Source organism: Pholis gunnellus, assembly GCF_910591455.1.
Source record: "Pholis gunnellus genome assembly, chromosome: 14".
In the NCBI taxonomy this organism is placed as follows: Eukaryota; Metazoa; Chordata; class Actinopteri; order Perciformes; family Pholidae; genus Pholis; species Pholis gunnellus.
Genome location: NC_136541.1, coordinates 22,882,756 through 22,895,173, shown reverse-complemented (window position 1 = coordinate 22,895,173; position 12,418 = coordinate 22,882,756). Strand labels below are relative to the sequence as shown.

Sequence of the window (12,418 nt, the reverse complement as noted above, 5' to 3'; positions counted from 1 at the left end):
CGATGTCCTTCTCGTGTGTACCACCTTCCTCCCGAGGTTGAGAAGCTGACAGATCGAGGCCAGCCTGTGATGACAATAGCAAATTAAGATGTATTGCTTCTGCCGGGGTGATGAAATCAGGACATCAGAGGGGGAAACGGAGAAACCGCTCTGCCGCTCTCGCCGCAAGATCTTCCTCTGACGGAAGCTAATCCGAGCACCTCTGCGGAATTTGTTTTCCATTCTTTTTCTATTCCTGAATTTATGCCGCACTGTGTGTGTGTGTGCGCGCACGTAATGGTAAGATTTTTCAATCTTTCATTTTATTTGCTATAAGAGGTCTCGAAGGGCCGCCTGTTCATGGTTCGCCATAAATTGCGACACCTTAATCTTAAAGCGAGGGTGCAAAAATTATTTTGAGGCAGTGCCCGGACTGTTTGTCCAGCTCCCTCCCCCCCTCCCCCCCTTCCCCCGGCCTCTGTGAGCCTGCATACAGATTACAGTTTCTCTCTCCCTTGATCTCCACCGGTCCGACAGCATTATAAAACACATGTGGGCAGCCGTACCACTTTTTTAAAGTATATCAACAAGTTACGAGGGAGCCGGCAAAAATAATATGTAGTTGAGTCTGACTTTCTGCTTCCTGCCGTGTGCTGATTTATTGGTTTGGTTGTGTTTTTTACCCCTCAAATGGACTTCCATGGTAAATCACATTCATCTTGGATTTACTTTACCTGTTAGATCGCTAGATTTAGAAGAATAGTCAACCAAAGAAAATCTCCATGTTGTCTCTAGATCAAGTAGCTTTCTGTGTGGCTCGCTAAAGGTTCAAATATTATGTACATACATTTAATGTATTTAAAATATCTATCCAATCAAATTCACAGACATTCGGAGACAAAATGATGATCTTCCAATCAGCTGTGAATTAAACGAGTTATGACGCTGTCAAATTTGGTCACATCAGCGACGGCGTAACATCATCGATGTTAGCAAGCTAACCTGACTTAAAACCTGCATTATCTACAGACGGGGGACATTTGCGCCAATAAAAAAAGCACAGAGTCCATTTCTCACCCAGCAGGAGGGCAATAGAAACTCTGATATGGTTGCGAGATGCTTCATTGTATTGCACAAAAAGCCAGCTAACATCGCCACGTTTCGTCCCAGAGCCAGTTATGATAAACATATGATATTTTATATGATGACAATTTAATGACAAGTCTCTCAATGTGTTGATCCTTACGAGGCTTTTCATCTGGGTTAGAATGTTGTCCAGGGCCCAGTTCAGAGTCTGCATTTTTCCTTTTCAAATATTTCTCCATCGCTGTTCATCTTGTCACCGCAACCTCTCCCGCGCATCATTTAATTCTACTGTTTTAAATGAACAAGGTCTTTATTGCGCTACCTACTGCCACCCACCGGCATGGAAGAGTATTGTTACTGAGCCAGCGACTATATTGCAGCTCAGACGCTCAACAATGGTAAAGTATTTGCAACAACTAAATAATATTTTTTTTGACTCATTAAGTGAAATTGGACATTTTCCCACTGCACACCTGGCGATCTCTAACGGGACACTGGTGTGCCGCGGCACAGCGGTTGAAAGTCACTGGTCTATTTGACTCTAAATGGACCATCGTTTACTAAATGAACATCATGCTGTATTGAAGAAGACTTGGAACTAGAGATTGAGACCATAAACTCATGTTTACAATGTTTACTGAGGTAATAAATCAAGAGAGAAGTAGACATTTTCTCATAGACTTCTATACAACCAGAGGAGTCGCCCCCTGGTGGACATTAGAGAGAATGCAGCTTTAAGGTTAGTCTACATTGGTCTACATTCATTTTTCATAACCAAAGGTTGCATCCTGTTTAAGAACTGACGAAGGAGCTCAAACTTGACATCGCAGCTTTTCTTTTTCAACCTTTAGTGTGTAGCCAAATTGGCATATATTTTGCCAACCTAGTCAACTCGCTAAACCTCTATCCAAGGAGACTATTCTTCTATTCTGGAAGTCAGCAACAAAATCTCTGGATTCATGGAGAAAACAGAGCTATGGAGAAGAAGGATACAAGACGGAGTATCAGGACATGTTCCCCCAACAACAACCCGTCTGTGGATATAGTGATAGCGGCAGCCACCTCTCACCTCAATGCTCTGAGCGAGCTCTTCAGACCATACTCGTCTGATGTGAACAGCGATGTCTGGGACTAGATCCAGAGAAGTGGCCTCACTGCTAGTCCTTTGACAGGACTTTGGAGGCCCGATTCCAGCAGACTTTTGTTGCCACGAAGACATCGCTCCCCTTTCCTACCACTTACCTCTGTGAGTCATCACTTGTTTTAAAGGTGAAGCAGTTCTTGTTTAAATTATGTATTAGGACTATCCTGGCCATTTTCTGAGAGTAAAATATAAATGATGTCAAGTTCAGTCCATATGCAATTTGAATGAGATGACCCTGTTAAAAGTGTATAGGTGGTATTAGCATTATTCAAGCTGAAATGTGTTTCTGTTTATCACTGTGAAGAGTTTTTTTATGAAAATAGTCCCAATGGCATCAAGTACAAATACGAGTGAGCATGAGCTAAAGCGGTGTAATGGTTATGTGTTATGGGGCTCTTTGGAAAGTGTAAGGGATCCCTGATCCCACAGAGTTTGAGACCCCCTGTTTGAAGCGAACAATGAGTGAATTATTGAACAGCATTTGTATAGTAACCGTTTTTCAATGTGTCTGACACATTTAATCAACACTTCATACCTCATGTTGTTTACCTGTTTTTCATGTTGTAGCTACAAATTGAGAACATTAATTAGGCTGCCACTCCAAACTGTTCCTGCTTCCTCAGCTGCCAGACGCAGACAGATTTATAACTTTGGGTGCACGCAAATGTTGAAGGCAAAAACTAAATAGAAAACCTATTTCAATGACGGAGTCAAATGGATTCAGTGATTTCCAGCCTGGATTTTGTTTTGATAAAATACTATTGAACTCCATCAATGACACTTATTCCTACAAAGCACTTTCTTCTCAAATATTAATGTCCAAACACAATCAATAGTAAAATAGCTCTCGGTACTTGAATTTCTTTAGTATTTCCAATTACAATAATAACAAAAACAGGAGAACCAAGAAGCATTGTTTGAGAAAGAATAATAATCAAAACAATAATTAAAGGCTTTTTTGGATTTTAGGTTCTGTAGCGGCATGGTTTTCTGTTCTTCCAAAGCAGTCGACTTGATTGTGACATTACAGAGAGAGACTAGAAAGAGGATGGAAGCAGAAACTGAGAATCAACTGTCCCTGAGCTGAACTGTATTTGATACCTGAATGTTCTTTTTATGATAATCACTACTCAGATAGCAGCAGTATGTGCAGCTTAAGGTGCCAACTGAAAAGTCTCTCTTTTCTTCCTGTCTTCTCCTGCTGCGGTGGAAAAAAACATAAAAAAACGTGTTACCATGGAAACGCTTGAGGCTCTCTCTCTCTGTCTGTGTCTCCTGCCCACTGAGTTCTCCTCTGTCCTCGCCTTGCACAAACACCAAAACAACCCTTGATCTCCGCTGGATGTTAATAGCACATTTATCCTCAACATAGGCAGGAAGTGAACATTCTGAAGCAAGACCAAGGGTGTGCAATATGACCATATTAGCTCATGAACGGTGAAAATGAAATATCCCAATGATGCAATGAACTCCCTTTCTCTGGCCTGGACTTTTTTTCTGACTGATAGTTGGCCCTCATTAACAGGTAACTGACAGGATGAGTGCCTTGCATACAGGGCTGCAGAGGTTGAGGTGCATAAGAAGCTGCCCAGCTGAAACAATTCAAAAAAGCCAGTAATGGTGGAGATCCACAAAATCCGGCCAACAAACGAAAAGACGCGACGGAACCCCAACCGCTCCACTTCGGTCGGCTGATAGCTGAACAGTGAACTAAAATATGTTTCTCACAACATTTGAGGCTAGAAGAAGAGTTTTGCGAGCCTGCTTTCACGCGATGGAAGGACTTAACTAGCATAAAGTTGAGGTTGGTTCATGATTATGCAGATTTCGATACAGCTAATGGTCAGTCATCTCGTCGTGTTGTATCCTTCATGCAACCCGCGGCCGGCTCTCTTGCCCTCCATAGAAATGAATGGGATCCATTAACTTCACATACGTCCACCGATATGGTGCGTCTTCAGTGCATCGATAACTTTAGCAGCGAGGCTGTTAGACCCAAGCCAGGCTCCTGTGTCTTGTTTGCTAACTGCTGATTGAAGTAAAGGGGGTCAGCAAAAACTTCAGTTCAACTTTATTGTTGGTTGTCGGTTAATTATTAATATCCCTTCTCCTTGTGCCCTTAATAATTTGGCATGCAGTTAACACAGCAGTCATGATCTAGTTTGAATAAAAACTCAGCTCCTGGTGTCCTTCACTTTTACCAGAAGGTAATAACGGGATCAACAGGCGAACCAGCATTACACATAACATATGTTGTATTTCAAATGCTTTGTGGTGGATCTATGTTAAGCCCAGGTCAAATGTGGATTTCCAAAAGTGACAGGAAAATATTGGGAAACAAGTAACTAATAAATACTGAGAGAAACTTTGAACTAACTTTAAAGTGATACACATATGAGAATAGAATGTGTTTGTTTTAAATATGCCATTGGGGAGGGGGGCAGCCAGACCCTCCTGAATAAAAGAAACTCAAATATTAAATCTACCTAATTTATGCACACTTATTTGATCTTAGCTCAGAGTGAGTCAAACAGTATTAGCTGCTCTGTTCCAACAATGTGACATTCAATACTGGTTTAAACCACATCAGAGCACAAGAGCTACAAGTATGGAAAGGTTCGCTAGCCACGAGGCTAATTCATGCAATGTAAAAGGCCATATGCTTCAGCTAATGGTGGTGACTAGCATGCCTCCAAAGCAGTCAACCACGGGGGAACACTGTGGAGGGACAGGACAAATGAAATGGTTAAAGCTGAGCAAAGCCCAAAAATATGAATAGATTTTGTTATAAAATTTGAGTGGCCGTATCTATCAGAAGACTCTGTTTGTCCACCAACACAGCACATGAATAACTATATGTACATTTGTAAAAACTTACATTTATACAACTCAAATAGTCAACATGTCATTCCAGCACAATATTTGCGTTTAGTATGGAAATGGAACACGAGTAATTCCACAAGAGGATGACTAATGCTGCTAACACACATTCACATCATTGCTCTGATCACATAAAAGTTTGTTTTTATGTGCATATAAATGTATCTCCTGCTTGAGGGATTTCTGGCAGCGCTAAAGAGGCAACACCAACCACCGTACAGATGAATGCATAGATCGTGGCTGGAACGGCACCAACTGAAATGTCCCAAACACCCAAAAGTAAGCGACCACGGTGGCTCTCCTAGTGCTGGAGATCACGTGCTGTCCACATGGTTGAAGAGCAGCTTCAGACCAACCAAGCCTGTGAGCTGTGGTGCTGCTACTTCAGTCACTGAGAGCAGGATGAGAGGAGCAGCAAACGTCTGAAGCAGCAGTTTATTCACAAGCCGGCTAATTAGCACTTTTAATGAACGGGCTAAAAGTCACTTCCAACTAGCGACTGTTAAAAATCCTCAACGTGCAACTCCTTAATGACAGAGCATTACAGAATGTGCTGACCTGTCACCGATGTGCTGTAATCAACTGGTGACATGTGAAAGAGCAGAAAAGTCTGGAAAAGTTAAACCATTTTTTATTATTATAGAAGTTTAGATCAGAATTTTAAAAAGTGGATTTATTTTTCTCTCTAAAAACAAATGAAAATCACTGACTTAATCGCCCGTCTTTCATTGATTGTGAACACAGTCTAGACTGCAGTCAGCAGAAAGGGACAAATAAAGACATGTGACCTGATATTTTAGAATCCTGGAGAGGTTAAACTATCCACGAGAAGGTAGGGGTGGTACAGTACGTAGACGTTCGTCTGTTGGCATGTGACACATTCTGGCTGAGAAAAATGCATTTCAGTTCGCACGGAAATCCAATTAATAAATAAATTGTGTGCTCACTAAGCTCAGCAAAGTGTCTCCGACACTCAACGCGTAGGGAATACAGATTTCCCTGGAACATATTCATTATGATCAAGTATATTAGGGCCCATTTAATTGCTCGTGGGAACGCAGCCACAGTCCATTGTCCGATCTAATGCTGAACAGTAGTAACTGCTCCTCCCATCGATTATTGATAATGAAAGTCAAAAACCACATTGTAGATTTTTTTTCCTCTGGTACTGATTTCAGCCTGCGGCCGGGAAGCAGCCGGTCAGTGTTCAGTCAAACAGAGAGGACTCTGGAGGAGTCATGGGTACCAATGATGGTTTTAATCAGCTGCTAGAGCCCTCCTGTACTGGACTGTGCACAAACCAGGTTTGTAATGTTTCCAGTCAGGATGGAGTCTATCACTGCTCAGTGAAAGTTAACAAGAACCTCAGGTTTATTGCAAATAACCACAATATATGACTATAACAAGAAAAAGGATGCATGTTTGAGGGTTTACACTGACTTTAGGGCGGTTAAAATGATTCTTTGGACCGTGGTGAAAAACAACAGTTACGGGCCTTGTATACCAGCTGCTATAACAAAACAACAACAAAAAACATCTGCATCGGCAGATATGGATCATCGATGATCGGCGATCGGTATCGGGGCCATCTCTAAAAGTCATATTTGCTCCCGTTTTTATCTGCTGATCCGATTCGTGACTCAAAACTGTCACATGATCCGCTGCACCCCTGGCCAACAACACTTCTCACTGCATACCACCGATAAAAAGGTGACACAACTTGCAGGTCTAGATGTCCCGCCATCTTTGGTGTAGTTTGAAAATGTAGAAAAATACCAGTTTTAGAAGAGCACACTAAGCTGACATCTAAAGTCAAACACCAACGAGGTTTAATGCCATTTTACCCCGGCAACAATGGAAAACTTTCTCTGGAGTGGATCAGAATTGTACCGGCCAAATTATTGTAGCAGAAAGCAGATTTGAATGGGAGGCAGTTTAGGGCTGACTACATTCCAAGCCTCCGGGCCCAGATGTGCAAATCACTGCCAGAGCAAACACAGCTCCGGTCCGTCCCGGAGGGCGACTTTATTACCTCACCCCCCGCACAATTTATGGCACAACATTGAAAAGGGTAAATTCCTAATAAGGCGACCGGGCTTCTCTGACACTAACAAGTGGCTGCGGGTCCTGCAGCTAAAATTTACTGTCAGTCACAGAATATCCCCTTTTGAAATTGCTTCTAAGCTGCTTCACAGAGAAGCAATTTGGCGAGAAAAATGCGAGCCACTGTAAAAGGTGGTGGTGGGGGGGGATTTAAATGGCACCCAACCCACCACTCGCACACACACATTTAAAGCAGATACACTTTAAATGATGTTACTTCAAAAGAGGATGATGGGCTACGGAAAATAAAAGAATCTCAGCGTGCCTCATAGCAAGATATCCTTTTTTTATTTCCTCCTCCCAAAATGAGGCTTAACAGCTTTATGGTTCCCGCCTTCAACTAGAACATTGAGAGCGTCCCGTTAAAGAAAATGTCTGATCTGTGTCTTTGAGGTCTTCAAACACTGAAATAATTACTGGGGGTTAGCCGAGGACGAGCAGTCCTGATGAGGCCTCACTGCTGTTGGTGGGGGGGGGGACAGCGCTGTATGCGAAACTGATTAAAGAGGTCAGGGTCCTAAGTCAAAACCTGCACAAAGTGATGCTCAGTCTCTTTTCTGTCAAACGCTCCTCATCTGTAGCGCTGAAAGGAGGAGTACAGTCTACTCCACTATCCATACATCTTCTCCATACTGTGTGTTACAAACACTGACATTTGTCACCACTGTAACAAAAAGCAGTGAACAGTATACTTGGTACGCTCAGCATATGGTCGGGAGATGAAGCAAATCATGCTCCACGAGTGTTCTGAGAACTTTCCACGGATCTTTTGATACCTTCTGATACCTTCTGATAGATGTAACAAAGGACAACATGTGAGTGGAGCTCCAAACAAACTACAACACGATGAGCACATGGAGGGGCTGTACAGCAGGGAAGAAGCACTTTGAGCAAATTACAGTTGATTTCTATGTTTTTCTCGACTGACAGCTGTAGAGTATCAGGAGCAAGACAGTCCATTGGAAGAAGGACTTTGTTGCATTGCTCAGGTAGCAGACACTCAGGTAACCACATACAAACTTCTTCAACTTCAACAATTTGTTTAATTGACAGCAATCCACAGCCGTAACACCGGTAGTGTTTATTTCTCTTTTTTGTTTGATTCACACTTTGATATATATGTTTGAGCTGTAGTCTGAACTGTTGTCATGAGGACTTTCATACAGCTTTAAAACAGCTAACGATAGTGGAGGTCACTTTGACTCACACAGTGCGTTCAAGCTCTACTCTGTAAAAAAGTTCATTCAGAACAGTATCATGATCCAATTGGGTCATGGCTGCAGCCTCAGCCCAACAATCTACAAGAAGTTCCCAAATTCTTAAAATACGTTCTCAGCTAATCAATGATCTCAGTGATTATCTTTCATTGATGATCCTGTTCTTGTGACTCCGTATGACATCACTAACGTATGACATCACTACCGTTACCTGACGGCTGCTCCACAAACAGACTGATGTTCTGCTTGTTGGTCACATGTTGTGTTATTGTGTTTGAGACGACCAGAGTTCTACAGTGAAGTCTTCTCTCTGATCATGATGGGAGTCTCACGCTGTACTGAGCGGAGACAAAGACAAAGAGACAGAGAGAGGACGTTTGAGACGAGGACGTCTCAGTCCAGAACTAAGAAAGTACCGATAGCAGAACCGCTAACTGTGGACCACATCAATACTCTGTGTATTTACTGTCTTATCGGTTTCCGTTTAGAACCGGGTATCGGGGGGGCATACCTACTCGTATTACATCAATAGAACTACTAATGACAATTATTTTTATCAAAGCAAATATTTAAATAAATAAAAAAACAATCATGTCCTATTAATTTGAATTGCTTGTTTTCTGCAAATATAGATCCCTGTATACTTGACAATAACAAAGTGAAAAGATTTTTGATGGTTTACACTGATTTCTGAAATTATTGTTGGGGACAGTTCCGGGACGGTGGTGAAAATTATAAAAGATTATCAGATCAGTGAAAGTCATAAACGGCATGTCAGACTTTCAAAAAATTGGAATTCAGAATAGGCCAACAAACGTCTCTAGCTCTGAATGAGCCGTGCTAAACAGTTTAGGATGAATACACGTACCAGTGTACCCCTACTGAACACGAAATGACAGATTTTGGGTGGAATATCAAATCCAACACGACTTAACTATCCGGAGACGTGGCAACAACTTATATAAACACAGACCTGCGCCGTATCCAGTTAGATCCTCAAACCTAAAGACGATCTTACCTCATGAAGTTGCGAGCAGATACAGTAAAGTGCTCCAAAATCTAATCCCGTCAGCTCAACGTTGGACACACAAAATGTCACACACAGCATGTTTGCTGCTGAAGGAACCACGTCCTGCACTGATCCCAGCGAGGCCAGGGCAGACTCAAACAGCCCGGGAGACAGCTAGCGTGAGGCGGCGACAACTGGGCAGCCAGAAAGAGTTTGGTTCTTCCACTAACGTCTTATCACAGCGCTGCTCAAACACTGGTGTAAATATAATTACTGCTCGTTATCGATGCGGACGCACAATGTTTAATTGATTTAGTTTCCTGAGAAGAGGTTTACACGACGGGTGAAAGTTTTGGTTTGTGATTCAAAGAGGTTTTTGTTAGCCAACAGAGGAAATCAAGCAACAGACAAAAGAGAAAAACAATAGATAAATGAAAGGCTGCAGCTGCTCCAGTTTTCAAACTTGGGTCCCAGCGATGCCGAACCTGTGTCGGACCTCCCCGATGGGACTTTTGGTTGAAATGTTTTCCGTCCTGGAGCAGAGTGCTACGTTAAGGAAATGTGAGACAGGAATTCGGACTCGTATGCAACGACGGTCCTGAGAGATCGCTTGTGCTTTTACCTCAGCTTATTTCCCTCCTCCCCGTAATGAATTAACTGCTGTCTGAACCTCATGGCGTAAACACTCAATAATACTGGGTCTGGAACCTCTATAGTATAGAGTACCAAACCCAATGTGTCTGTAGCATCAAGTATCAAAAGATTTATGGGAAGAAAAAAAAAAAATGGCCAACCATTTCAGATTTTGTCCTGTCAGTTGTTACTTGCCCTACACACATTCTTTGATTTATTTGCAGTAATCAAATATCAAAAGCAAATTGTCAAGTTGAATCCTTATTTCAGTAAAAGAATGACTGAAATGGGTGCTTGGGCTTCAACTCATCAGCTTCGTCTTTAACCTCCGCCATTTTTTTCTTGAGTGCTCGATCGGTACTGAGCATGTGCAACTTTCAACAGAGACAAGAAGGAAGCGAGATGGCTCACTCCTTAGCCACTTCCATCATCAGCTCTGGATTTTTTTATTTTAAAACTTGCCCAATCGGGAAAGTGAGTTGATAGATTTACTGTTTAATGTTTACTGTAGCCTGTTTAATGTGTGCTGATGAAGGTAAGAGGAAATTATGCTGATAATTGCCTGATCAGTGATATCTTTAGGTTTTCTAAAGCCTATGTGGTTTTTAAAATAACCTATGTCACAATCTGCTGCTTCTTTCCTCAGCCACACAGTGCAAAGTGCATGCTCACATCTGCCACGAGAGAGAAAACTACAGTATCTGTGTAACATGCAGGTATGAAAAGGGCATTTTAAAAACAGGCAACTGCTTTGAAAAGTGACAACAAAGACACGTGGACAGATGAGATGGCTCAGTACATTTACCAGCCAACACACACACACACACACACACACACACACACACACACACACACACACATGTTGATCGCAGCCTTGGGGCCAATGCTCTACTAAATAACTGTACCATCAGGGCCAGGAGCCAGCGGTAACACTAAATCATCACTAAAACATCCAAAAAGACAAAGTTGACAAAACTGGGTGTACAAATGTAACATTGCAAACCCTGCAGAGCCACCCAGTGTGCCTCAGTGCTCACACGGCAGAGGGAGATCCTCCCAGCGGCTCTGAGGACATTCAGCACCATGGACAGCGGCCAGCTCACTTCTCCAACGCTCTCTGCCAAACTCCCTGTTATTCAAACATAACCTCAGGCCCAGTGAGAGTGGACTTGGTTCTGTCTAAACTTGGATAAAAGTTTGGTTCTATAAAGCCTGAAAACTAACAAGACAGCGTGAACTGTAGCATTTCAATCAGTTACAAAACATATCGGCCACTGACAGCACAGCGGGACCAACACACCTAAAGACTCAGACCGGCTGACAACAGAAACGCGGTTAAAGTTGCACTAAAGTGACAGGAGTTAGGCTGCACACCTGCTAGTGGGCTAACTAGCAGGTAGCAGCAACACATGTAGCTGACCGAGACACGCGTGTACGCTCACGTGAGAGAAGACACAAGGCATGAAAGGGACGCTGCTCTTATAAATGTATCGCTGAATTAATAGTTCAATGGGGGCAAAAAATATCTTATTTTGTTAGCATTAGGATGCTATGCGGCCTATGAGTGCAATAGGAAGTGTGTTGATTTAGCTCACCACAGCCTTATCATAACAGTCCACTGACTAATTATGACATATGAACGCTTATTTAGTTATTAATTATGGCTGCTGTATAGCCGAAACTGTTTTTGGAAGCAGTGAACACATGATATGGAACCAGGCCTAAGCTAACAGACAGCTGCTCCTGTGTAAAGAACAAGAGTGAGGGGGTTTAATCAGCCCAATTGGCGGCTAATGAACCGCGGACACCGTCGTGTTTTCAAGAACTCACCGAGGACGAAGAAGGGGAGCTCGGTGTTTTCCAGGTCGTCCACCACCACAACGTCCCCGGGGAAATCGTTCCTCACGGAGAACAGCAGCTTGGGCTCGGAGGCCGACGGACTGTGCATGATGCTCAGGTCGTTTTCCCGCAGAAACGGCAGCGCCGACACGGTGACGCTCTTCATCTTGCACTCGGTGTCCTGGCTCTGGTCCTCGACGCCGTTTAGACCTCGGACGTCGGGCGCGAGGACGACCAGGAGGACCAGCGCGAGCTCCAGCAGCATGTTGACGTTCGCCATCTCCGTCGCTCCGTTTTCCTTCTCTCGCCTCCTAGCTGTTTCTCTCGCAGCCCGGCTGGAAGAGAGAGAGAAGGCAGAGTGAGTGAGAGAGAGAGTGTGTGTGTGTGTGTGAGAGATACACGGTCGGGGCTCTCACGGCGTAGAAAACAAACACTCCTTGTTTCTCACATATGCTCCATCACGTGTGTTTTGTATTTTTTTTTGTATATACAACACTGAACATTGACTGTGTGGTGGTCGATGGTCCT

The 12,418-nt window shown here is 43.1% G+C and overlaps 1 protein-coding gene across 1 annotated transcript in view; it reads right to left on the bottom strand.

Annotated features, from left to right (window-relative positions):
* astn1 (astrotactin 1) overlaps positions 1-12,170 on the bottom strand; it is a gene marked incomplete at both ends in the record, with an annotated part of 365,883 nt that extends 353,713 nt beyond the window's left edge. Inside the window, one exon of the mRNA XM_079173654.1 lies at positions 11,882-12,170. Within this exon, the coding sequence (XP_079029780.1) occupies positions 11,882-12,170 (289 nt within the window). The remainder of the gene's footprint in view (positions 1-11,881) is intronic.
* Positions 12,171-12,418: the final 248 nt, after the last annotated feature.